General features: G+C 46.3%; 2 protein-coding genes across 3 annotated transcripts in view; both read left to right on the forward strand.

Annotated features, from left to right (window-relative positions):
• Positions 1–27691, forward strand: part of SLX9 (SLX9 ribosome biogenesis factor) — a 40502-nt gene that overhangs the window by 472 nt on the left and 12339 nt on the right. The window contains exons 2-3 of the mRNA XM_042021123.1: positions 9–117; positions 1529–1637. Coding sequence (XP_041877057.1) covers positions 9–117; positions 1529–1637 — 218 coding nt within the window. The remainder of the gene's footprint in view (positions 1–8; positions 118–1528; positions 1638–27691) is intronic.
• The window catches only part of ADARB1 (adenosine deaminase RNA specific B1), a 118087-nt gene continuing 91952 nt past the window's right edge, over positions 1557–27691 (forward strand). For both annotated transcript variants that reach the window (XM_042021159.1, XM_042021163.1), the window contains exon 1: positions 1557–1637. The gene's annotated coding sequence lies outside the window, so the exon portion shown is untranslated. The remainder of the gene's footprint in view (positions 1638–27691) is intronic.

The following is a 27691-nucleotide window of genomic DNA, read 5'->3' on the forward strand; positions in this document are numbered from 1 at the left end:
TCGTGGATACACGACGCCGCCCCCCGGCCCTGGCCCGCCCGGGATCCGCCGCCGTTCACCGGGCCCGGGCCCGGGCCCGGCCCCGCCGCGGGCGGATGGAGCGCGGCGGCCGGGAAGGTACCGGGGGCGGGGACACGTGGGGCGGCGGCGGGCGGGGGCTGGCGGCGGCCGCCTCGCAATGACTTCTCCGCCTTCCCCCTGCAGAAACGGCCGGTCCCCGCACACCCCCAGCCTGACTTGAGCTCCTGTGGGTCTGTCCTGGCTGCACGGCCCTGGGGGTGTCTGCGGATACCTCCGGGCCTGGCCGTGGTGATGCGGCGGTGGTGGCTGACAGGATGGCGCAGGTCGCGTCTCTTCTGGCAGGGAAAGCCCTTTTGAACCCCTGGTGCTTCTGGGCAGCTGCTGCTCCCCACGCTCCGGTCACCCGTGGGAACGTGTGGCACGGGCACGGCAGGGAGGTGCCAGGAGCTAGCCTGGAGCTGCTCCAGCACTGTGCACCATGGCAGTCCTAGCGTGCTGCTCCAGTGCCGGTATCACTAGTCCGGACCAGGAGCTGTGCCATGGCAGCACCCTGGCGTCCCTGACTCACGTAGGGTGGTGACACAGTGACACGCGTATCCCAGCGCTGCTGCTGCTGCTGCTGCTAGAGTCAGGCTGCCTGTGCTGCGATACCGTGGGGTAACTTGCGTGCAGCAGTGGGGGTCATTACCAACAAGCGTTGGGAGAGGAGGGGGTCTTGCAGTGCCTCCCTTCAGTTTTAAGTTTGGGCAGGTGGAGAGAAGCTGTTAGTGTATACAGAATTATTTAGGATCTCCTGTTTTCCGCAGCTGTGATATGAATACACAGTTCAGGTGCCTCCCCCCAGCCCCCTCACTGCAAGGACGCAACACCAGTAAATGTTTTTTATGTGCCTAAGCTTTCCTTGTGAGGAGGGAGGAATTGCCTGCACCAAATACAGCTGGGTTTATACCACTGTGAAGTTATGTGTTGGTGATGGTAGATATTGTTGGCTAAAGTAATAAATTCTACTAATCCAACCAGAGTAGCTACTGCAGATCTTAGGGGGGCGTTGTGTGCTTAAAGCATGATGCTGAAGATTTGGTGAGTTGCTAGTAGTTACTGAATCTGGTTAATGTCTATTGATTAGGCTTTAATCCTCTAATCTGTTCATTTGTAGCTAATTTGTATTGTTCTGTACCTGTAATAAATCTGTCTTTCCCTAAGGATGCTGTTTGCAGCTCTCCTGGGAGTGTGCACTTGAGTGAGGCGAGGTTGAGCTGAAGCAGGAATCAGTTAGGAACAGAACAGACTTTGTGAAACTTCCTTCTGTGTGGAAGAGCTGGAGGGGAGGTGGGGAGGAGCAGGACAGTAGGCTGCCTTACCTGCCCTTGCCTGCTCAAGAGAGACACCTGCTCACTACCACTGTTCCTATCTGGATAGTGCTGGGTTAGATTTTTAATTTTTTTTTTAACAAATATTGCCTGGTGGTGTAGGTACTGATTACTGCTTTATGTTTCTTTTGGATAAGGACTGGGATTTCTCATCTTCTGGTGTATTTTCTGGGTTGAAGATTGACCCTGATATCCTAGTAAAGAAGCTTGACTTGGACTCCAGAAGCATCATTTCCTCCAGAACAGGTTTGTTGTATTTTGAATGATTATTACGTTAGGTTGTGAGCAAAGACACTGGGGACTGTATTTGCAGTGGCTTTTAGTGACTATCCCAGGAAGCTCAGGGAACTACAATGCAAACATTGCTTCCTGTGAAGGCTTTTAGAAGAGGTTTGTTTTTGTTTGGGCTTCTGCATGGATGTGCTTAGTGATCCCTGGGTGGGGGATCTAGCTTCAGGCTATCTGTGGGATGTCCTCGTGCAGCCAAAGACTGCCAGGGCTGAGAGCACAGCAGAGCCCAGGCTGTGACCTGATCTCTGGGCTTTTGCCTCACCAGCAGCTGCCATTGGTAACCCAGTATTTTGTCAGCAGGTTCTCATTGTGTATCAACAGTGCTTTGCTCACTGCAGGCTGACTGCAGCAAGTCTTCTCCTGTCCTTTGCTGTTGTGGGGTCTGTGGCTCGAGGATTCCTGGGGAGGAGAATCTGAACTCATCGAAAAAAAGTGGGAAGAGGGAGTACATGATAGAGCCCTTTGATTTCCAGTTCCACAAGGAAATGCTCCCTTTGACTGCTCACTGTGAGACAGAGCTTTGTATCTGAAAGCAGTTTTCACTTCTAAACATCTGCAAGGTCTCAAAGCATTTCTCTGAAACTTGAATCCCAAACCTCCACAAACTGTATGTAAATGTTTAAAAAATCGCAGAAGGAACAAACTACCAGACAGAGCCTGGTAGCACAGCAAGCTGTCCTGATGCAGAAGATGCGTGTGACTCCCAAATACCTTCTTTGCAAACTAAATTAATCTCTTCTCTTCATGTAGATAAATACTACAGTAACATTGTTTTCCTGTCCAGGGCTACAAACAAATCAATCACACAAGGGCTAGTGGTTGCCTGAGCAGCGGTGAGCTGCCCGTCAGCCACATTTGGGCACAGAGTGAGGAAGTGGGGAGGTTGTGTGAGGACACATTTGTCTGCTCTCTGCACAGAAACCTTGGCAAAACGTACTGTTTTTGAAACACTGGGCTCATTGTTGGTAACTCTCCTGGGAAAAGGACATGTGTGCATCTGTGTGTGCATCTATGTGTGCATCTATGTGTGCATCTATGTGTGCATGTGGACATTGCCATCTCTTTAATTAAATCAGACAGCTTGTTGTTGGGGGCTGGCAGCCTGCAGTCCCAGCCTTTCATTGCAGGCTACAGCTGTACATGTCTGGGTTATAAATAGAGCCATGCTGCTGGTCCCCATGCAGTGCTGATGATGCAGATGTGCAGTGCCTGGCTGCCTCTCTCTGGGCTACATGCTGGCTTCCTGCAGACAGCCGTGCTGACCCCGACGCTTTGTGCTCCCGCACACTTTCCAGATGATCAGCTAAAAATAACTGTTCATTTGGGGGCTCAAAACTGCAATTCAACAAGGCAAAAAGTGATTTGATTGTTTTTTTACATTGTCCCAAGATGTTGTGCCCTTTCTTGTTGTCGCACTCTGGAGCCATGTAGAGGCTTTTTCGTTATGGAAATCAGTTCAATTTTTTTGTGTTAATTCAGTGAGCTGTAACGAGGCTGTGCATACAATGGCAGACACCCTGGAGTTAGAAAAGAGATTCTAGGCAGACGTGCGTTGTCTCCTGGCATCTCTGGTCAGCTCAGAGCCTGTTCAGCAGGAAATTCAACTTGACTCTAGCCCTTCCTCCACCTCTTCCTCCCTTTTCCTCTCAGCTTAGTGTACAGGGCAGGAGGGTAGGATTCTCCTACACACTGCTATTTTAGGATTTAATAACAAGACAAAAGCGTGCTTATCTCCCACTTGCTTTTCAAGCTCTGAGAAGGTCAAGTTGGCAGACTGTAGGTGGGCTCACACCCTATCTCCTGTGCTTTTCACAGCTAGAGAAGATTTTTTTTTCTTCCAAGGCTGCTGTGTGCCAGTTGGGAAAACAGGTATTTGTCCTACATGTGTGTGTATATCTCATATTACCCAAGATTTATTCACATTGTCCATGATTGCTGGTATCTCTGTGTTTTAGGTTTAGATCTGGCTTTATGCTGTGACTCTCTTCCAAATAAGACCTAGTCTGAGGAAGATCTTGGAATTGGGTTAGATTTTAGAAGATGTCAGCTTGGAGCTCAACACTGGTCAAAAAAGCCAATTGGCTGTTGGGAGGTAGGAGGAAAAGAGAACGCAGAGAGCATTGTTATGCTCTGTAAATAAATCCATGATGTAGGCAGGTCTTTGATGCTATGTGTACTACTGCAGGGGCAAACTAAGCAATAGCAGAGCATGGCGACTTCCATGGGATAAGGCTTCACCTGGAACAGCTGTTTGGTGTGTCAGAGCCAAAGGGCTGCAATCCTGTAGGGAGCCGATCCACCGTTGTGCTTGGGCTTGAGGGCTGTTGCCTATGGTTGCCAACAAGAGAGGACATCTCTCTCTACAATTTTTTGGTCATAGTTTTCTTCAGTTTGTAAGTGACCAGCTTCTTCTGCTCTTTTGGCTGTGGTGATTTTGAGGGAATGGGGAGAAACGCGATGTGTAAATTGGAAAGTCCAGAGTCTCTAGCAGGTTATCTCAGTTAACATGAGCACTTGTGTGTGCTGGGGCTGAAAGGAATGAGGCCCCATATTCTGAGAGGATAAACTGGTGGTGTTGGTTGTTGTCAGCTGAAGGCCTGGTTTTTCTGGGTATTTCTGAGTGTTGTTGGTGCATCTGGTTGAGGCAGGGTGCCCTGTGGAAGTATCTGCTACTTATGGTAATGGCCTGTTGCTTCCTTTAGATACAAGGCTGATTCAGTGTGCTTACGATTTGTGTGAGATACCAGCACAGGCTGTTCTGGCATCAGTAATCCTTGTGGCATGAGAAGGAGAGGGTGGAACTGTAATGAAAAGCATTACCAAAATGGAATTCTTTGTAGGTGAGTCTTGCATTGTGTGATATAAAAAGCCAGTGGTCTAAAAAGGAAAGTATTTTAATATGGTAGCTCTAAGCTGTGTCGTGCTGTGAAACAGACCTGCTGGAACTGCTTTCCCCTGCTCTGCTTTTTGTCTTTAATCATTAGCTCAGCTTAATGCCAGATTCCAGATGATTTCCACATGCATATAGGTAACAAAAGCCAGTGCCATCCCTGAGAATGCTGGAGTTCAGTCCATGAGTTACTTTCTTGCTCAGTGATTGCTTCCTGTCAGTATAGTTTACTTAGCCACTGACGTAATGTAAACCAAAGGCTTTGCCATCATCTAATTCACACAGGGACTTCTGTGACTCATGTGAGTGGATAAATCTCATTTGGGTGAGCTTCTGTAGCGTGGGAATTAAATGTTTCCTACCAAGTCAGAAATAATGGCCTGTCATATCGGGGTTGCTGCTGCTCATTTTTTTTCTTTAGCTTTCCTTTGTCAGTGTTTGCTCCTTGAAGCAAGGGCCTATTCAAGCTTGGCTCTGGCCAAGCAGTTGCTTGTGAATGTCTCTTTTTTTGGAGTGGATGATGAGCCAGTTGTGGAATGATATGAGCAATGGGATAGGTAGCTTCCTGCATTATTTTCAGCTACTCCAGAAGGGAATGGTGACAGTCTGTGTTGTTGAGAAAACAAAAGTGCAACAACAGCAAGTTCATAACTGTTTGAAAAACCTGATGCAAAATCATTCTGATTTCTGAGGTTGGATTGGACATAAAGAAGGACTTTTCATTTTACAATGAGGGTGATGAGGCCCTGGCACAGGTTGTCCAGAGAAGCTGTGGCTGCCCCATCCCTGGAAGTGTCCAAGGCCAGGTTGGATGGGGCTTGGAGCAACCTGGGATAGTGACAGATGAAAGAGGGGGTTGAAGTAGATGCTCTCTGCAGGTTTCTTCCAACCCAGGCCACTCTGTGGGTCTTTGATTTTATACCAGGGTGTGAAGCATAGGGTAAGGTAGGTTGTGAGCCTGAGCAGAGGTTGTGCTCTGAAGACTGGGACTGTCTTGCAGCCCGGGAGTCACTGTCAGTGGCAGAGAGGGGCATAGAGGAGGGAAATGACAGGGCATCTGACATAGAAGGAACTCCCTTCTCCTCCTGAAGAAATGTGGAGACAATAAAATCAGGCTAAGCAGGAATTTACTGACAGCAGTGAATTTCTGGGGTCTGCAGGCTGTATACAGCCTTGCTGTCCTCCTTTCTGAGGTTCTCTATGAGTTTCTTTTGTTACCAAGCCTCCTTTTGCAGAGTCACTGACAGATCCCTTCTGGTTTGCACCTCAGCTTCTGCTCTGGAGTTCCAGATCTGCTGGGTCTGTCACCTTATCTGCTTCCTTCTTGGGCTCTGCACCCACTTGTCCAATTCTGTTCTCCTTTTGTAGCCTCCAAGAGAAGCAGAAACGCTGTGGTTGGCTAGCATTGTGTCTTGCATTAGCTTCATGCAATATGATTTGCTGTCCAGTTTTGGGTTTTTTTTAATGCATGTTGTACCAGAATGTTACAGAGCCCTTGTAAGACCTCTCCTCTGACAGCATTGCTGTTCCTGCAGTGTCTAGACTTGTGGTTACCCCTGCAGGGGATCCACTCCAGTGTGGAAGAATTGCAGCCGTGACCAGGCCCCAATTACTCTTCAGGAGCTCTTGACAGGATGCCAATACTCTGTGTCCCATAGTTTATTCCTGTCTGTTGACTGGATTTCTGCATGTTTATTGCCATTTAATATTATGGTTCCTCCTCTTTTGTCCTCATCTGTGATCGTCTTTCCTCTGTTTTGATTTTGTGTTTTGGTTTTTTTCCTGTCTTCTGGCATATTGGGGTGTTTAACAATTGAAGGATTCAAAAAATTAAAATTAATCCTATTTTTTTTAATGAATGCATCTGTCCTGAATATTGGTTCTAAACCTCTGCTCTTTTTCTTAATGCATGCTTGGGGAATTTTCAAATCTGCTTGTGTTGGTCATTCACATTGGTGGTGTGGAAAGGTGCTGGATCCTCACAATTCTGCTGCTGTTGCTTTTCTTCAGCCTTTCATTCTGTGCTGGCAGTTGTCAGGCCTGTCTTGTGTTTGTTTTATGCAGAACGCCTTCCTCAAGCTGTTCCCCCACTGTAACACTGCTCAGATGGGAAGGAGTGTAAACGGGCTGCTCCACATGCTGAGGATGACAGGGAGTGGCTGCAGCACCTCCAGCATGAGCGTGAAATTTCCCTGGGAAATGCCTGTGTGCTGTGCTAGACCCAAGTGATGAGGTGTTCCTCCTCCATCTGTCTTTGTTATTAGGTCCCCAAGCTTTGGGCTGTGTGAATGTGTGGAGTGGTGAAATGCTCTCCCTGATGCTGTCAGTGATGCCCTTGGTGGTGTAGCACTCAAACCATTTTAATGTCTTTGAAAATATCTGATGGGTGTGTGGGTGCTGCCCTGGGAGGAGCAGCTGTTTGAGTGGTGTTTGAGCTGGGAATTCTTGCTTTAGCTTCCCCTTCCCTCCACCCCATGCCTTCTGCAACGTGTCTGTGTCCTTTGTGTCACCTGCACAGGTCAAGGATGTGTCCCAGGACTGAATGTGCAGATCTCAGCTTAAAGGGGAAACTTCCCTCCATAAGCTGGTGTTGCTTCTGCCATTGTGTGTGAAAGTGCTTGAAACCTCCAATAACAAAATTTGCAAGAAAGGAAAAGTTCACAGGGAAGGGAAAATGCTGTCTAGGGATTAAACTCTTTTCCTCTCCCCCAGGCCCAAGGTTGGCCACCCTGGTAGCTTGATAAAGTGACAGATGGCAGTTTGCCTTATGTGGGTAAATTGCTTTAGGTAGCAAATTACTGTACATTCCTTCTTCCTTGTCGTTTGGCTGAAATTTATTTGGTTTTTGACTGCATCATTAGGACCTGCTTTTATCTTGACAATGTCAGATCACCTTTTAAGGGCAGATTTGGTGTCTGAGAGTTTTGTAACAGTATGTTACAAACAGTCCACTGTGTTTGAGAACAGCTGAGATAGTGGTTTGTGGTCCAAGAAGCTTCTCCAGTGAGGTCAGACAACCTCAGTCTACAGGACACCTCAAACAGATTGTGTAGTTCCCAACAACTCGCCTCAAAGCTAGAGGGTTTTTCTGTTCCTTTGGTCTAAAGGATTAAAGGCAGTGGGATCTTACTTCAGGAGTCAGATTGTAGCAGTGGTGAACAGCTGTGGGGATTTGTTGAAATGGAGAACAGAGACCTGCTGTGGTCTCTGGGAGACTGTGGAGTGGGGATCCTACTGAAAGCTAAAGACATTGCTGCCTTAAATAATAATTAAAAAGGTTAAAAATCTACGCTGCTTAATGTTGCTTTAACAATTTGTCTGTGCAGTGTGGTGCTGGCTGTGAGAATAGCTGTGGGAAGCTCCACTTTAATTAAAGTAAATGCAATTAATTGAGAAGCAGTAAATGAGTGTCTGAAACTTGCACTGTTTTCAGTGCTTTTACTTCCCATCTGCAAATAGAGCATTTCCATGTTGTGAGTACCTTCTGCCAGATCACAGGAATCAGTTGTGTTAATATTTATGGAACTAATTAACTATATTGTTTTCTTTCCCGCCTTCTAGCTGTGGCTAAGTCTCCGTTCTTAAAATCAACATTAAAAAGCCAAAAGACTCCAGTTAGCTTGTGGTCATGGATACTGAGCAGTACACAAACATTTTCCAGAGAGCCCAAACCTTCCAAAATGTTTTGCAATATGCTCCAGGGTAGGAGGCTGTCAGTGGGAAGAGCTTGAAATGAGTCCTAGGATTTTGAAGGACGTGTCAGATCGCTCTAGTTTCTTATTATGGTTGGTTCCTTGGCTGTGCCTGCTGTGTAATGCTCACCAGTAGCACTACTGGAAGGTACGTGCCTGCCCTGGAGCAGCCTTTCCATGCTGCTGGGTGGGTGGAGAGGAGGATATGGCTTAGTGAGGGATTGGAGACTTCTTTGGAGAAGCTCCTGAGGTGCTGCTCCATGCTTTTGCAAAGCCTGCTTCCAGCCTTTGTAAAAGTTGGGTGCTCAAGCATGGTCAAACATAGGTCAAACCTATCAATGCCTTGTGCCATTCAAGGGCTTGCTGAATTTGAGGCCAGGGTGACCTCTTGCCTTCCTGGCCAGGTGTGGTGGGGCATGGCAGTTGCATGTCATGTCATGTCTTGCTCTGTGTGATCACGGTTCCTGGAACTTTAAAAAGATACTAATCTAGCCTGGTATTCTCCTGTGAAATGGATTTTAAATGGTTGGACATCCTTACACAAAAATAGATCAGCGCTGCTTAGGAGAGTACTGAAGCTGCAGCGTTACAAAAGAGGGTTATGAACTGAAATCTTTGTTTTTCCTGTACTAATGTTAAAGCTTTAACATAATTGAGTCATAAAATTATAAATTCTGCAAAGAGAGAGGTGGAATGGCTCTGCACTTATGCCAAAGGGGCCTCCCAGCACAAATTCCAGTAATGCAAACATCTCGTGGGGTGTGAGAAGGATGGCTCAACACTGCAGGAATTGAGAAACCAAATCCGAAGCGGGGTGAGGAAGCACTTGTGGAAAGGGCAGATTGATAGCTCTGGAAGTCAGAGCCATTTCCTTGTCACCAGCAGTGGTACAGTGTTGTGTCAAGCTGTCAAATGTCTTCCTGAAATACGTGTCCTGGGAGTTTAATAGACACTCTTTTTAGAAAATTGGTAGGGGCTGGTGAAGGGTGGATGGCATGAGAGGTTTCCCTCTTCTGGGTTACCCCTTCTGACTTGTCTTGATATGTTTCTGAGGTGCAGGAATAAGTGAGCCTCCTCCTTCTGCTAACACCTCTGGGAAATGCGTACGTGAAAAACGTTATTTTGCTTGAGGTTTTTTTCCACAAACTTCTATGCTCCATAAATCACATTTCTGATTTACCAAGAGATAAATTTCTGCCCTGCTAATGTGGGTCTTACTGAATTACAGGCTGTGTTACAGGGAGATCTCACAAGTTCATGTCTGTCATTCAGACCTAGTGGAATCTATAGTATTATTCTATTGTATGCAAATTATCCTTTATTCTGGTCTTTTTGAGCAATTTATGGACCAAAGTTTTCTTTCTGCTTGGGTGGAAATGCATGTATCAGCTGAAGATCTGTTTATCCCCTTCAGCATTTCAGAGTGGTACTACTGATGCTCATATGTGGCATAACTGATAATAACATCTAATTTGGGCCTAGGTTTCTAGTCAAGTGGCTTGTAGAAAGGGGTTTTTGTTGTCTTTTGGTTTGTTGTTTTTTTTTTTAAAGAAGCTTTTAACACAGTAAATCTCAATGTAGATTGCGCTAAATGTGGGAAACACAGACATGCAAGGATTAAATGCAGTGGGTACTGGAATATTCTGGGTTGTTTGAAACGGTAATTTGGACAGATTTAGACAGAACTAGCAGAGTTGCAAATATTCCATAAGGCAAACCACAGAAAATTCTGGAGAAAATCCTGCTGCAGAAGAATAAGCTATCCACGCAGTTCTTCAAACAAGAAGGGACTGTGAGCTGGAAGGTACGTAGTGATAGTGATAACCAGCTTCAATGAAATGTGGTGTTTGAGTCCCAGGCAGGAAATCTGAGGGAAAATGGGGCACACAGACTTGTTTCCTGACCCACTTGTGCTGTGTTTTGATTGCTTGCAGAACACACAGCGAATCAGTAGATCTGCTTAAAGAATTTTGGCTTCTATGGATGTAGTGGACATTTGTGCCTGGTGTGGCTGTGTGTGTATATGCTCTGGGCTGATTTCCCTCTGTTGCATTTTCTAGCTCCATGGCTTTTTAACTTTATTTTTCCTTATGTCTATTTTCCTCTCCAAGGTTATTTGTAAATTCAGGTCACTGAGTGTTCTTATGTAACAGGAATGGGCTTCTTTAGCATGGAGAGGACATTTCCAGCTGCTGTGGGTACAGGCTGTGTCTATACATGCGGCAGTTATTTTGCAGTGTGGTTTGAATTGAAATAACCTGGTGTACCTGCGGATAGGGAGGCACGGGAAGGCTTTTCCAGACTACAGGAACTGTGCTGCCAGAAATCACAACTTTAAATTGCTTTGTTCAGTGACACTTCCATATTTTGCTCAGCAAAGCCTCTGGCTGTTGCTTTTGATTCATGCCAGTAATTTGTGACTGCAGGGCTGGGCTTAGGTAGGGCTGGGCTTGGGTGTGCTCCTCTGCAGCTGCAGGTGTGCTTGTTTTAGTGCCTGTACCTGAGTGGGTTTTTATTTAAGGAAATAGCAGACAGATATCTAGATACTGTTTATGTGGGGTTATTATAGCTTCTTCATGTATTTTCTTCCTCTAAAATAGTGGGCGTTGGCCTGTTTGCCTGTATTGGGTGTAAGTGGCAAGGTTTTGGTAGCAGGACAGAAGCTAAAGCTGTCATATTCTGGGCACAGCCCCGTCCAAAGAGGTTAAGTGCACCCAGTGCAGCCACAGCTGCACAACAATGGTGTTGGCTCTGGGAAAACATATACTTTAGAAGGAGTGGAAAAGAAGTGAGAGAGCCCTATGAAGACCAGGGGCAGAAAAGAAAGAGAGGAGGTGCTCCAGTCACCAGGACCCCAGTGGGTAAGTGTGAGGAGGAAGGAGCAGCGGAGAGTGACTGTAATGCCATTCCCAGGCCCCGTGCACTGCTCAAGGGAGCCAGGGATGAAGAAGTCAGAATGAAGGAGTGGAGCTGAGAAGGGGGTGGGTGGGGGGGAAGGTGTTTTAGTGTTTGCTTTTCAACATCTGATTCTATTTTAATTGGCAATACATTACATTAATTTTCCCTGACTCAGGTCTGTTTTGCCTGTGATGGTAATTGGTGAGTGATCTCCCTGTTGTTTACCTCAGCCCACAAACTTTTCATCATATTGTTCTCCCCTGTTCTTTTGAGGAGGGAGGGGGCAGCTAGCAGCTGGCCAAGGTCAACCCACAGCATCACAGTAGCTCAGTAAAAACTGAGATGAAACTCAGTACCAGGTAGAACAGTTGCTCTGTGGCTGTTCCTCTGCCTTCCGTACTGCATTTTTCAACTGAATGTCTTCTGAGCATTGTGCAGATGCAGAGACACCCCTGCATGAGAACTGAATTCCTTTGCTTTTAATTGATGCTCACAGGTGTTGAAGCAAGTCATTCTTCCACGTGTCTGTGGTACCTGTATACCTGTAACAACATTGTGGCCCTTGTGTCCTGAAGGTCAGAATTAGGAACCTCTCCGCTCCCTCTGTTCAAGCAAGGAAAGGGAGCAGAACAGGACACAGCCATATACTCCAATCTGCATTCAGGGAAGTACAGAACAGATCTTGGGCCTATCTAGGTGTTTCTTCTGCCTGTCTTTGCTGTGTGGGAGGTGCTGCTCCAGCTGTGTCTGCATTGCTGACAGCTTTGTAGCACAAGAGGATGTACCTGTGGCAGAGCAGAACAGATCTCTTTTGAGAGTGTTCTTTTTCAGATGTTAGATGTGCTCATTAGAGGGCAGCAGAATAACTTCCTTTTTCTAGGTCAGGTCTGTATTTTTGAATGATATTTTTCATCTCTGTAGGGCACAGAACAAAATTTTCCAGTTCCTCCTTCAGTTTTTCCTGGTGCATTAAGTGTACAAAACAACTATGCTCATATGAGAACCTTAGCCCGTATAAAGAAATGCGGAGTACTTATAGTAAAACTTGCTTGTTTGAAGCTTGGGGGGGGTTGCAGGCTCATATGAGAGAGAGCTTCTCTAAGATTAAACCACAAATGGTCAGCACAGTATGTGGAAAAACAGCCAAAAGAACGTTTCACAGCTAACTTGTTATTTGCTCAGCCTAATTCTTATTTGACCTATATGTCCATATGCATTTATGGATTTGTTTGCTTCACTAAAGCTGCTGCTGCCATCTTTTTCTGCTTGAAGAAAATGTTAAAGAACCAGTCTTGCTTCATGCAAAAGTAATCTTTAAATGAGATCTGATAGTACACCCCCCACCATCCTTTGGAATGTAAATACTGTAAATAATTATGGCACTGTCTTTAAAGGCTAAATGAGGCTGGGATTTGGAGTCCAGCATCACAATACTTAAAATGCATTATTTATTATGTAACATTCATAGAAGACGGCTGTAGCACTGACTTTGTAGCCAGTGTATTTCAGGCTTCTGAAAGAGCTGTATACAAATGCTGGCTAGGAGTGAACATCTCCCATGCACATCTTGCTGGTGATATTTTGCATGCTCTTGACTTTTGGAGGAGGTGAGCTGGTTCAAGACAGCTGGAATAGCAGGAAATTTTTTGGTTTTTTTAGCTTTAGAAGCATCAGCCACTGGTTTCCAAGAGCTGACTGATTTTGTAAGGTCCTCAGTGGAAGAAAAGCTTTATTAACTGATCTTTGCTCCTTGGCCTGACATGGTGGAGCAGGTGGGAGGATTGGCATGGGGAGACGTAACACCTTTCTCTCTTATCCACAGTGTGTTGTGTGCTTTGACATCCCGCAGGCTTCTTTATCTCCCTTTCCTCTGCCCAAAGGTGCGTGTGTCTACCCAAAGGGGCACATCCCTCAGGACTTTTTGGGTGCCCTGTGTTCCTCACATGCTTGGGGGCTTGGCTGCTGCTTTCTGCCCTGAATTATTTTTAGGGTGCCAGTATCCAAACTTGCAAACTGCTGAAATGGAACAGCCTTCTTGATACTGTCAAATGTTGTTCCTGGCACAGTGGCTTGGATCAGTCCTGCTTCTTGGAGAAGTCCAGATTGTGCTTTGCACTCCTGGTTTGGGATCCACTGTGTAGCTGGCATTTCTTCACGTCATGCTGCGACACCTCAGCAAAGTCAGGACTAATGGGGAGCTCCTCATCAGGGAAGGAAAGCTGAACAAAGCCAGAAAAACATGAACAATGGCCATAGCTCTTGGCAGCTCTTGGGCCATTAGGTAAAATTAATACCCTGTCAGTGGGGTAAAAATATTAAACTCAGTCTTACACCAAGTGAGAAACATGATGAGTCTGTAGGCGTGTGGATTTAAATCCATTGGACTGTGGTCCATATTAGGAAATTAGCAGGCGCAGTGCTCATGCCACAGCCTTCTTCATGCAGAGACACATTCTTCCTGCCAGCATCTTCCGTGCAACGTGGAAAGATCTGGCTTTCCTTATACAGTGAAAGTCTCTGTCTTCTGGGAACTAACGTGGGGATACAGGTATTCTCAGTAGGTGGTTTCTTTGGGTGTGGTGAGCCTAAGTATTGCAGATACTACTTGGGAAGGCGTGTGTAGTTGTTTTGTTCAGGGAGCACTTTCTTCACGGGAAGAATGCCAGTCCTTGATGCCCTGTAAGCATGGGGATATTGAATGAGAGAGGTGAGGGGATGCACGGGCAGTCTCAAGGTTTGCTGCGGCTGCAGTCCCAGACCTGAGATCAAGGCAATGCCAAATGTCTGGCAGCTCTGAAAGCTGACAAGGAGTGTCAGAGAAGCACCTACTCATGGTAGTTTGTTCTTTGTCATCCCCTGTTACTTCTTTTAACATCATGGGTGTTCTTGCCACAGCTCTGTGCTGGCAGCTGCTGATCTTACCTCTGTGTGGGGTGGATGGGGCTGGACCCATTTCTGCTAGTGCAGACAGTGAAAATGAGACTTTATTGTCTGCCTGTGCTGCTGGCAGGGTAGAGCATCAAGTACAAAGTGGCAGAGCCATGTCACTTTTAAAAAATTTGGCTTGCTTTAAAATAGATTCTAGCAGGAAAATGTCATTCCAAGATGGGTGACAGATGCTGACCTGCAGGGTTCAAATAAAGAAAAGGGGAAGAGGTGATGGGCTGGAGGAAAAAAAAAAACCAGCAAATAGCTTCTACCTCTAGTAGAGGGGCCCAGACCTTGATTTTCCCTTTTTAAAAGATTTCTTCTGCATTTAAAAGAGCCAAATGGGTACATTGGAGTAAAGAAGCTTGCTCTAAGACCTTTTTTGAAAAACAAGTCTTGTGTGACACAAGACACAAGTCTTGTGTGAGAATCATTGTGGGCCAGACGAAGAGCTCCCTGACAGGGGGCAAGCCTAGTTTTGTCAGGACATGAAGAATGCTGTGGGAGGTGTGCAGTGAGGTGATGGTCACATGGGTCTGTTGAGGGGCTTGGCAGTGGGATGGTCCCCTGTGTCCCTGGAGCCAGAGGAGAAGCAAGAGTGGGGTGTGGATGTAGGTCTCGCCAGGGGGGAAGATGCTGTGTGAGTGTCTGTGTTGTGTAAGATGACAGAGCTGCTGATGCTGTTGGTGCCTTAGGGCTTTTGGGAGCTCTGAATTGTCAGCTGAAGTGGAAGAGCAGTTGAGACAGCACAAAAGCAGCAGCCAGCAGAAGTGGTAGTGGCAGCTGGAAGAGATGGTGAAGCAGGGTTTGACCAGTTCCACTTACAGGGCAGTCTGCGCTCCCAGGAGGAGAAAAGGAGACTTGACGTGCTTGGGCACCACCTGGAATGAGTGTTTTCATGGGCTAGGCTTGTTGGACTGTATAATCAATATCACCACCATGAAAAAAACCCCTTCAAAACCAGTAGTTCACTGTGTCATGTTTAAATGCTGGAACTAGTAAAACCCTTTCAAGGTTAAAGGGCCATTATGATCATCACATGGAGGCTTCATGCAGACACAGGATTACCTTGATCTGCCCTTTAGGGGCTTCTGCTTGGCAGCTCCAGTCTTGACCTCGTAGTGAAACAGTTACTTATCAATGGTACTCAGTTGTACAGTGCTGTAGTAAAAAAGTCATCTTGTTTCTGGTCTAGACATAAGCCTTTGAGCTGGGAGGGTTGTGTGCTCATGTGGGGGAGGAGGGGGTGCCTGGGTTCAGCAGATGCTAAACTGCAGTAGATGCTGAGAGTGGGTTTGAGTTCCATGCTCACCTCAGTCCCAGTCCAGAGCAGCAAGGATTTTATGCCTTGTACTTTTCCAGGTGATTATTTTTCCAGCTCTGTTCTTCAAATAATTCCCAATTTTGAAGTTTGCTGTGTGTGCCCCTAAAAAGGGCAAGAACGGGAAGTGTTCTGCATTGCCGATCCTGTGTGTCAGTTGTTGCCCAGCTGAGCTGGGGGCTGGAGATCAAACATATGCCTGTCACAAGCTGTTTGGGAAGCTTTCCTGGGTATTCTCACCCTCCTTACTTTATGTTAGTGTTTAGTCCTCTGCATGTGCAGCAATTTCTAAAGCCACTTATGATGCAAGTGGTGTTTGAACAGACTGATCAGAATGTGACCAGATTGAGCTAATAATTCTTAAATTATGTAAATAATGAAAGTCTGCTGGTGTTATACAGGCTGAGTTGTGGTGCTCTTTTCTATGTCTAAATCTAAAATTACTTTGTATATATTGCCAAAATGGACTATTGGGTAAAAGAAATTAATATGATTACATTTAATATATGGCTGTTCAGTGATAGAAGATGTGGCTGGACTTAGTGTTTCCTCAGTGCTTCGAAACTGCAGGTGTGTGGGTTTCATGGAGTGTAGGAGCTCTGACAGCTGCAGATGGTGGGATTAACTCCTTGACATGTGGTTGTTCAATAGATAGGGCAGCATGGGGCGGGGGAGCGCACTACACTAATCTGCCACACAGACTTAACAATCAAGGGCAAGCTCTGACATGTGATTACTTTTTTCATTTCACTGTCAATGCACGGAGTGTTGTGAGTGGGGAAGCTAACTCATGCCACAGGGAGCCTGAGACCAGACATGTTAAAGAATCTAAGCAGGAGTGCCAGGAGAGGAGAATTAATCAACAGTTAAAATAACACCATGGAAATTTTGCCATGGTCCTAGAGCTCTGAGTAAGGTTCGGTGTAATTACTTCATAAAAAGAATTGATTGGAGTAGTCAGGAAGTCTCTCTAGAAACTCTCCTGCTTTTCTTTCTGCTGGTGTGTAGGCATTGCCCAAGTCCTTGTGACTGTGAATGTGATGCCAGGTTCACTGAGCTTCCTTAGCACAGGGGCAGGAAATGCATGTGACTCACCTCAAAGGAGGTATAGGAGCTCACAGCACTGTCTCCTGTCAGTGCTGTCCTTCCTTCACATTTATCTGGTTTTCAGCATTGATACCAAAGGTGTGGAATATGAGCAACGACTCAATTGATCAGAGCTCTTTTGCTTGAAAAAGATGACTGTGAGAAAAGAGGAGTTTATGAAGTTTAATCAAATAGGATTGCCGCAGAGACTAAACTTGTTCCCAGTGTCTTCCGGTAAGAAAAAACCAACAGAAGATGCTGGGTTCAAGGTGGGCAAAGATCCTCCAGGAAAATGGCAGTTAAGATGCAGGACTCCTTGCACATAGTTGTTCTGAATTTTTAGTACCCACATGGATTCAAAGCAGATCCTCCAAAATAAATATCCATTGGAGGTACTACAGGCAGGCACTCTCTACCTGGGCATTACACAAAGCTGTAGTCAGGCCTGGTGTGTTCTTAGCTCACTGGTGCTATTTGCTGGTGGTCAAGCTGGACACCAGGTCTCCAGTTCAAGTCCTCAAAGTGCCTTCTGTTAATGCTCTGTGAGATGTTGGTGTGTAGCCTCTGTCTGTGGCTGGCCAGACAAGGTGAAAGGCCCATGGATACTCCAGTGGGTGTTCCCTGCAGCGCAGTTTCATTGGCTTTTTTTTGTCTCCTGAAGCTACAACTGAAAATGGGGCAGAGGGGCTGCCAATGGTACAGCTAAGCAATGCCAAAGTGGAATTTTTTTTGTTCCTGCCCTGCTCCCGGTCCCAAATACATTCATGCAGTCACTCTGCCCCTTGGCTATTTTAGCTAAAGTTGTCACTACAGTATTTCTACTGCAATTTAAAAACTGCAATTTAAAAACTGGAATGAAAGTGTTAAGAATCTGACCTTGTACATGCTTTTAGTACAATTCTGTGTCAGACCTGCTGGAACTGAGAACAGCTGATTAAAATACTTATGGAGTACAAGTTAAACTTTGGGCTTTTTTGTCCATTCTGCCTGTAGAGTTTTTGTAACTGCCTGAAAATTGGTATGTCTTCCCAGTCTGTTTTGCAGTCATTAGTCTGTACTTACTTTCTTCTTTCCTATGCTTCCTGCTGTCCTTCAGATCCATCATGGAATTAATTGGTGGGGAAAAAAGAACAGGGAAAGAAATTTGTCCACTGCGCATGGCAGAAATTTGCTGGCAGTGCTATCTCAGGTCAAGTACAGAATTGTGCCTTTGTGTAAGGTACCAAGCATCTGCTCTGTGTTTCCTGCTTCAAAATAGGATAGCAGGTTTTGTCTGGAAAATAAGGCCTATGGCCAAGACTGGAGATGTTGGCTCCCTAGCACTAGGGAGGAGAGGAGCGATTACAGTTCAAGAGGCAAACAGGGCAAGAATATGGTAAGCAGTAGAAATGCTGACTCTGCTCCCTCAAAAAAGGGTAACTTGAGCCCAAGTTTGGAGGCCAGGAAAGAGCTGCTGTTTGGAAAGCAGAGGGAGGGATCTGTTGGAAAGGTCAGGAACTGATTGGATTAACTAGGGCAGCACTGAAAGCTCATTAAAAAAAAAAAAAAAAAAAAAAAAAGATGGGGCAAGGCTTTTTTTAACTTCTCATTGGTGGTTAGTCTTGCCCAGGATCAGACACGGGGATCTCCTTAGAAGAGGCTGGAACTTTCTCCCTACCCCTTTGTCCCAGCAAAGGATGTGCCTGTGCTCCTAGTATGGGCCTTCCTGGAGCCTGGTGTCTGCACACTGCAGAGTCTTGGATCGTGTGGCCTTCTGCCCAAGCCTTTCTTCTCGCCTCATGCCCATTCATAAAGCAGACCAGAGCATTGAGTCCTCTCCTGGATTTCTCTTCTGTTTGTTTGCTCATGCTACAATTCAAGCTGTGTCTGTTTATTCCCTGTAAAATTCCCCTGTGAGCATCTGAAGGGAAGTTTCTGTCATGTTTGCATCTTTAATTTTGAGGCACATACTCCTCTCTGGGTATGTGCTCTGGGCTGCACAGAGGAGTGGCTGAGGGAGTAGCACTGGTTTTATGTGTATCCTATGCTCTATTATGTGCCTGGGATCAGTTAGGAATGTGCTGTTTGCAAACACAAAACATGTAACTTGGAGGACTGTGGCAATCAGGACACAGATGTGTGTCTCCAAATGTTATGCATATCTGCTGTAATTTTTATCTTTCCTGAGGTCCCTGTTGGGGAAAATTTAGTGTCCAAATATCTCTGCCTGATTTTTTCATGTCAGCAGCTCTCCAGGAGATGGTTCGGGCACCTTCTTACTTGTGTGTGTCTGAAAGCTGCTGCATCCTTGGTGGGCTTGCACAACCTCTTACCACCACCTTCCTGATAGTCTTGAGCTGATAGTTTTTTGTTGTGTAGTCTTGGTGGCCTAACCTTTTACCGAGATCTCCCTTCTGGGTTTTGAGGCAGAAGTGTTGGCATCCCAGTACCTGTAAGGAGTGAGCAGGAAAGTAAGAGAGGGACTGTAGTCATGGTGGAAAGCTCATTCCTGGGTTTAGGACCTTAGGAGGACAGGGGGGGCGCTTGTGCCACAACAGGCTAAACTATACAGCTGTAACCCAGTCTGCGGAGAAGAAGAGAAGGAGGAGATCCTGTAGCAGTGTTCATCATAACTGTTTAACAGACAGATGTAGGAGACACAGAATTCACTCCAAAAGCTTTTTGTTCAGAGCGTGCATCCAGGTTTCTCTGCAGGAGTCCTTTGCCAGCTGCTCTCCTCCTTTACCTTCTGTCTAACAATGGGGGCTCTTCTGGAGTCCTGTGTCTGAGTGTGGCTGGGACATCAAAAGTATCAAAGTTGTGGTGTTGTGCCCAGTCCTGCCTCTGGTCATCTCCCTTCTCCCATGCCAAATGTTGCCTTTTTTCCCAGTGGAGCTGTGGACTCTGCATTTTGGCTGGCTGTTCTAATTAGGTCCTTGGGAAGAGGCAGAACCCAGCTAAGAAATCTGTAGCTACAAATACTAAAGGAGAAGGTGAAATAGGGGAGGAAGGAAGATTTTTGTTGATGAGCTGGTGTTAGAGCAGGTCAAAACCTGCTGTTTGATGTTGATCCCTGAGCTGCTTCTGTTTTTTGCTTCCAGGCTGCAATCAGAGTGGGAATTGGTGCTGGAATGTTTGATCAGGGAATTTGTTTCTTCCTTCTGATGGTCAGATGCGTGTTTCTCTGTGGTTCCTGTGTGTTGGGAGAACTGTGTTTGCAGGGTGAGGGTTGGGGTGGGTCAACCAATGATTTTCATGTTTCTCTTGTTTCTCATGGCTTGGTTGGTGCTGTCACTGCTGAATCTCTTCCTGTGACAGGATCATCCCCACCTTCCCATGAGGCTTTGCATAGGAGCTGGTGTGCTGTGTCACAATGAAAGAGTATCCAAATTGGGCACTCCCATCTTTGACAACAGCGAGCAGGGAAGGCCTTGGGAATACAGCAGCACTTTCCTCAAAATGCTTAGCTGGGTACTTCAAACATCCAGTGCCTAATAACTGTTAGAAAAACAAACTAGTAGAAAGCTGTAGGTACTACCAGTGCCAAATCCACTGAGTGGCCCTGTTCCTCCAGCCATGAGAGGTGCTCCAGACATTCCCTCTGTCCTTGCTTGTGAACCTGTCCCAAGGACTGGGAAGTGCTCATGTGCTCATTCATGTCAGGCTGGAATAGGGGCAAACAGTTGGCCTAGAGATACGTTGCTGCTGCTGAATTTTAACTTTTGTCTAAGATAGATTATGGGTACTTCAGACCTTGGGGCTGAAGTCTGAAATATCAGTCCAGCTGTCTCACAGAGCTCCCTGTGCTCCTGACCACACATCTCCCTTGGTTTGGCTCAGCTTATTAAAGAAGCAGGAAGCTGACCTGGGTGTGGGGCAGTTGGGTTTGTGTGCAGGACCTGGGGGAGGCAGGGTAGAAGAACCGACAGCAAATGCTTGGGTAAGTTAAGCCAAGGCTAAGCTCTCATTTACCAGCCCACTGAGCTGCTCTGGCGTTTGCCCATTGTTGTCTCTGTGCCAAGTTTCCAAATGTCACGTGTTGATACTGCCCCTGGTATTGATACTGCTTCACATTCCATGTCGATCTTTCCAGAGGAAACAGCCCAGGCTCTGTGTCATTAACATAGAAGTCAATTATGGTTGATTTTTTTTTTTTCTTTAGTTCCATTAGAGCCAAGCAATCCAATATTGTGTTCAGTATTCCCTGGAGCAGGTCAGCACTTTGCAGACCTCTTCCCTGCTCCCCAAAGCACCCCCAAGCATCCTGCCAGCATCACTGCAGAATTTGAGAGTGTGTCTGCAATCCCTTTAGCAGTGGGTGGGGTGTTGGCATACAGAGACCTTGGAGTGGTGTTCTGGAGATGTTGCCTGTACAGTCATGTGGTGGAAGAGGCTGCCAGTTTGCCAGGAAAGCAGATTTACTGAACAGAGAATTTATTAAATTAAATCAGGGCTCCTGCCCTGATGTGTGGCCCAGCCAAGGCTGAGGGCTGCCTACCTTAGGTGTGGCTGAATACACTCAGGTTTTTTGACTGTTGCCTGACATGTTTTTTTGGAATATGTGTTTTGGTGAAATCCCAGCTTGATTATAGATGCTAAAGCACTATTTCTGCTTAATGGAAGTTTTTTTGAGGAGGTGGGGGGAGCAGAGTTGTGACATTTCAGCTTCCTTGTCCTTGAGCTATGCAGCTCTCTGGACAATGGTGGCAGGGTTGTCCTTCCTACTGATGGAGTATCCTCTCTGCTGAAAAGGCAGCCTGAGATAGCTACTTGCCAGTGTTAGAAAGTTGCATTCAGTCGGGGCCTTCCAGCAAATCCCTTTCCTCTGGTCTGGATTGCAACACACCCTTTAGATGCTAGTTCAGCAAATTTCCCGAGAAAAAACAGGGGAACTGTTAACTGGGAAGAATACTTTTATGGATCTTCAAAGGTTTTTCTAGGATTTCTCACAGTTTTGCACATGTGCTTTCATTGTATCGCTGTATTTCTGGACACTTGTGAAGAAGGGAGGGCTTCAGGAATAAATTTCAGGCAGTCTTGTTCTACTTTGGGCAAGTTCAAGTCCATGTTGCTGTTGGAATAGTTGTTGCCATGGGAGATGGAGGGATGCAGAGATCAGGCTTCGATGTTACTTTTAGGTCAGCTGTCATGTTTGAAAAGTCATAGGATCAGATTTTTCTGCAAAGCACTGGTTGGCATAAGCACAATTGCTTCTCCAATGGAAGTTGCTGGAGTGAAGTACTTGATGCCCTTCTAGCAAACTAGACTCTGAGGAAGTAATGGTAGGGAGGAATTCTCTCCTCTCCCACCTCTTCTCTGCCTTCTGCTGTGCCCCTGAGTGTTTATTCCTTCTCTACTGATGGAAGGAGAGGATCTGTCCAATCTGTGCCTTATGTGTCCTGTGGAGAAGAAAGGGCTTAGTGAGTAGGTGCTTTGAGTCACCAGGCTAGGAACAGAAATGATCCTCCTGCCTTCTCTTCTCCCCATCTGCCCAGATGGGCTTTCTGTGGACTTTGGTTTTGCTGTGGCAGCCCTGCACATTTCTGTTGGAAGACAAACCTCACTGAACATTTAATGGATTCCTGTGAGTGTCCAGCTTCCTTTAATATTCTTGTTTCTGCCCCTTCCCTTGCTGTTCCTGCTTCTCTCCTTTTTGTCTCTGCAAAAGCTTCATCCTTATGCTCCTGTCATTTGAAACTATCATTTCAGCCAATTTTGACAGTCTTCTCCTGACCTTCATGGTTCAGTTCTTCCTCCTTCACTGTGGGGACATTTGTGATGTGATCTTTCCTCTCCTCTCTGAGCTGCTGAAGCTCCTGTATGTAACTCCCACTTACTGCTGATCCTGTGATGGTTTTGTTTTTACCCTGAAGTTACACATCTGCAGAGTCTATTCAATGCAGTTTCTGGCTGATGTTGTTGCCTGGAAATACAATTAAGTATTGATCACTGGGCATTCAGCAGTCAAATGAGTTAATATATTATGTGTAAGAGCATGTCATTCCAGTAATGTTTGTTACCTACTGGCTGACACAGTGTGTGTATGTGTTGAGAGGAAGGGTGTAGATGGACCTTGGAGTGGTGTTTGCTTTCTCTTTTGCCTTTTAATAGTTACGAGTCCCTTGACCAGTGGTGGTCTGGGTGGTGCTGTTTTGCTGGTGCTGTTGTTTTTTGCCTGTTCCTGCTCGTTGTTCTCTGCTGATCATAAATTTTCAGAAACCTTACACTACCTCAGTGGTTACTGCAGAATCCGTTGGAAGCCAGGCTGGAGTAATCCTAGTTAACATCTTGCTTCCGGGGGCTTCCTGGGAAATGGCAGCACCTTGCTTACTCAGACTGTCCGTGGTGGACCTGAGTGGTAGCTGAGTAGCTACTGGCTGGAAGATGCATCTCTCTCTGCCAAGCCTCCACATCACAGAGTGCGCAGAAGGATCCACCTTGTCCTCCTTGCTCCCTGGTGGTCTTCACTGCTCTGACTTCCACTCCTCCCTTAGACCTACAGAGGGGATCCATTGTGGATATGTGGCTTAATACGGCAAAAAATGTTTCTCTGCTGCAAAGTCTTGCTACCAGTTCACATTGGATTCTATCCATCAAAAGTCTTTGAAAACCTCTGGCCAGAGGCAGCTTTTCGTAGGAGCTGTGTGATTAACCTGAAACAGTCCCTGCCAGCTTCCCCTGTGCCACAACTGGTGTAAAACATCACATAGCCCGACCTCAGTGTGTGTGGTGGGAGATTCTTCACATGTCCAGAGAAGAGCAGTGGAGCTGGTGAAGGATCTGGAGCAAAAGCTTGATGAGGAGCAGCTGAGGGACCTGGCATGGGGCTCAGCCTGGAGAAAAGGAGGCTCAGGGGAGGACCTCTTCACTCTCTACAAGTCCCTGACAGGAGGGTGCAGCCAGGTGGGGCTCGGGCTCTGCTCCCAGGGAACAGGGGACCAGAGGAAATGGCCTCATGTTGCACCAGGGGAGGTTTAGATTGGATATTGGAGAAAATTTCTTCACTGAAAGGGTGGTCAGGCATTGGAAGGCACTGCCCAGGACGGGAGTAGAGCCACATCCCTGGAATTCAGAGGGCATCTGTGGTGCTTAGGGACATGGCTTAGTGGTGGAACCTGGACTGGTAGGTTAGTGGTTGGACTTGATGATCTTAGAGGTCTTTTCCTGATATCCAGCCTAAACTTCCCCTGACTCAGCTCCTTGCCCTTTCCTCGAGTCCTGTCACTGGTCATGAGAGTGAAGTCTGCCCCTCTGCTTGCCCTTGGGAGCATGTTGAAGACCACAGGTCTCCCCTCAGTCTTCCCAGGCTGAACAAAGAAAGTGGCCTGATCCACTCCTCATAAAGCTTCCCCTCCAGATCCTTTTCCATCCTTGTGACCCGTCTTTGGATGCTCTCTATCAGCTCGATGTCTTTTTTTTGTATTGTGGTGCCCAAAACTGCACACAGGACTCGAGGTGAGGCTGCGGCAGTGCAACGCAGAGTGGGACGCTCCCCATCTTTGACCAGCGGGCAGTGCTGGTTTTTTTAATTTGTTTTATTAGTGTCTCTTCTTTCCCCAGCACTTGCCATCAGGTAAAGTGTGCACTGTCTTTGCTCAGCAGGATGGAAGGGCTGAGCCCTGGGATTGCTCCTGGCTCTCTTTTTCCATCTCTATCTGAGGAAGGGTCCAGCTGTAGCTCTTGCTGCTGTCTGCATCCCTGCCTTGTCAGATGATTAAGGGAGTGGTTCCTGCAGGCACTTGTTTCACCAAGCTGCACAGTGAACACTGTCTGGTTGCCTGTCCTTCCTCATTTCAATTAAAGAAACCATTCCAGATGATACAATCTGTCTGAATCCCTCCATGTCCTGTTTTTCCAAGGAAGATGGCTTTGAATGCTAAACCTGACTCAAAGAAATGAGGAAAACTTGGTACTTCTACCAAACCAATAAATCCATGAAGTATTGTGTGTAGGAGTGGGGGGGGAAGATGGGGCTCTGCACATAACAGATTCTAGTGTTTGCTGTTACTCCTGAGAAACAGCAAACAACTCCACAACTCGTTCCAGGTGCTGTCTCACACCTCCTCCTGTGTGCAGCTGGTCTGCTGCCAGTGCTGCAGTGGCACCTGACAGTGACATATTTGTCTGTCTGCCTTGGAAGTCTGTCCCTCTGTCCTCTGAGCATCTTTTATTTTGTTTCCCTCTCTTCTCTGTTTTTGTCTGCTCTGTCACCTTTCCCCAGCACCCCATCAGGCCGCTGCTTTGGCTTTGAGGGGAAATGCAGCATAAAATGCTGCCTGAGGCAGGTGTGGTTGGAACTAGATTATCTTTAAGGGTCCCTCCAACCCAAACCATTCTGTGATAAAATGCAGTTTCTCCACTGAATCCATCCATTGGGAATGTAATAACAAGTACAGCTGAGCAGAGCTGCCTCCCCTAAGGTGCTGAAAGAGCATATATGAAGGCATAGGTAAAAGAAAAAAACAGTACGAGAGGGGTTATAGGAACCAGTGCCTGGAGATGGAAAACTTCCCTAGGGAATGCCAATTTAATTGTCTACTAGCTAATATGCAGTTAAAAGGCAAGGAAATTAAGGTAGACTGATGTATTCTTGCTTTTTGCATAAATTAGAAGCACCAGATAAAATCCAGTAGTGTAACTATTTCAGATCTAGATCTTTCACTGTGTAATACTGTAGAGATACTGAACTACTGATTTTTAAAACTTCTCGAAGGACAGTGTAGTCAAAGGTAATCTTATTAGCAAGAAAGGAAAGGGTATTTTGGGGAAAATCTCTTTCAAATGCAGGCCTGCAAGGCATTGTCAAAAAGCATAGCAATGTTTCAGTATTCTGCCTCCCTTAGTAAGCCCTAAGGAGAGAATTTACCCCTTGGTAAACATGAATTACTCCTGGTCTCAGAATAAATCTCATTCCAGAGATTTGTTGCTGTTCATGCTTTTGTAGAAATGGTGTTCTGTTCTTCTCACTGCCTTTTATTGAAACTGCAACATCTGCACAAATAACTCATGTGCATGTATCTCTGTTGCTAAAATAAAAATTTTTATCCTTTGTGAAAGAACTCTTGCCAGCTGTCCAAATTGTGCTGCAGACTCACGGGAGTCTACTTTGGTGGTCCACTTTGGTCAGATAAAGCAGGTTGTTTAGTCAGGTTTTGAATATCTCCATGGATGGAGACCTGGAGGCTGCATAACCTCCTGACAGTTTAAGAAATCATCAATATTATCCCTGAAACAAGTGGTTCAGTGCGTGTTCCTTGTCTCTTGTCACTGGGCACCACTGGGAATAATCTGTCTCCCTCCTCTTCCTCCTTTCCATCAGGTCTTATGCGCATTGATAGGATTTCCTTTGAGACCTCTTTTCCAGCTGTCTCAGCCTCTCCTCAAGTAAAAGATACTCCAGTTCCTTAATCATCTTAGTGGTTCTTACCTGGATTAGCTCCCCCAAGTGTGTATCTTCCTTGTCCTGGGGAGCCCAGGAGTGGCTTCTTCATGCCAGATGGTGGCCTCACCAGTGCTGAACACTGAGGAAGGATCACCTTCTTTGACCTGCTGGCAGCACTCCTAAAGCATTCCAGGGCATCACTGGCTGCTGTTGATGCAAGGGCACATGGCTCGCACATGTTCAACTTGGTTGCCTCAGGGACTTTTCTGGAAGGATGCTCTTCAGCTGGTGTAGGAGTGCTTCATACCCCAAATTTATGTGCTGCTTCCCAAAACTAGTGTGAGTGCTGTTTGGAAGAAGGAGGACAAGTGGCTTGCTAGGTCTCCTCAGACAAAGGAAAGGATCAGCATTGGGACAGAGGTACTAGAGATGCTGTCAGACCAGCAGGAGCAGGGTAAGCAGGTACAGTGGATGTAAAGGAGGGTCACACGTTGCTTAGCTGCCAAACTTCTGCTAGGGCTGAGTTAAGCCTTTGGGAAGGCTGATCTTTTGGAAGTGAGGATTGCCCGTGCTCCCAGGGGATCTTTCCTCTGAGTCTGATTTTGAGGTCTTTGCGTAGCCCTGTATTTGAATATATATCCTTGTATTATATATGTATTGTATCCTTGTATTATATATGTATTCCTGTATCTTCCCCTGTGTCTGAATTGCAGCAGAGGAAGCTGCTTTAACTGTATGGCAATGCTTAATGCCACTGTACAAGTTCACCACTGTCTTTTCTTCAGGAATGTCTTGAGCCAGTCAGTGTTGTTTCCTCTGGGTGAGGGAGAGTCCAGGCATCCCTGGTGCTGGTTGAAGCAGCATTTGGCCTCAGCTCCACTGCCTTGGAGATGTGACTCTTGGGCTTATACATGGGTGGTGGAAGCAAAGAAAGCATGGTTGACTCTCCTCTCTTAGGGGCCTGGGGCCATGAAGTTGCCCTCAGCAGCCACTGGTGGGGTTTCTCTGCTCACAGTGTTAGGGAAGGATGTTGGAATGATCGGGTTTCTTGGCTGAGTGTGGAAAATCTGAGGCTGCTGCAGACCTACAGCTCCTTGGACCAGCTTGATTGCAAGAAGGCTTTGCCATTCATACAATCATAGACTTGTTAAGGTTAGAAAAGCTCTCTGAGTCCCACCATTCCCCCTGCACTGCCAGGTGTGCCCCTAAGCCATGCCCCCAAGTGCCACATCCACACACCTTTTGAATGCTTCCAGGGATGGTGCACTGATGCTGTAGCCTCTGCTGCTCTTGTGGCTGGGTGACCTTTTGTAAGGCTGGAAGCTGCAGCAGAACTTGCTGAGAGCTGCTGGGCATAAAATTAAATTCACTGTGGTCACGGGTATTTAAATTGTTTATGGGGCTGCACAGAGAGCAAGTATATGCCAGAGAAAGCAAAGAAAAAGTAAACTTTTTTGCCATGCCATTCCTTGACAAATAAGAATATTTGCACTGTGTAATTTATGATACTTTTGGAGAACTCCTTCATTGGAAGAAATGTATACACACTTGTTGCAGGTACATGGAGGGGGGTGGGGGGGTGTTAAAATGTCTTTTCTTGTAAGCAGACTCATTCTCCCCAAGCTGGAAAACCCTGTTTCTTGAAGGAGATCACACCTGGTCTTGGAAAGTCCGTGACATGGCATGTGTTTCCCAGGGCACCTGTTGGTGGGTGAGCTTTTCTCCATTTGTTTTGTGGGCTTTGAAGTTTTCCATGTCAGGGAGTACTGAGATCTGTTCTTTTTTCTTTCTTTGTCTTTTTCTTTGTCTTTTTCTTTGTCTTTTTCTTTGTCT

The sequence above is a fragment of the Corvus kubaryi genome, unplaced genomic scaffold (assembly GCF_017639235.1).
Source record: "Corvus kubaryi isolate FWS band 111438036 unplaced genomic scaffold, C.kubaryi_AGA036_p1.0 37126, whole genome shotgun sequence".
NCBI classification, from domain to species: Eukaryota; Metazoa; Chordata; class Aves; order Passeriformes; family Corvidae; genus Corvus; species Corvus kubaryi.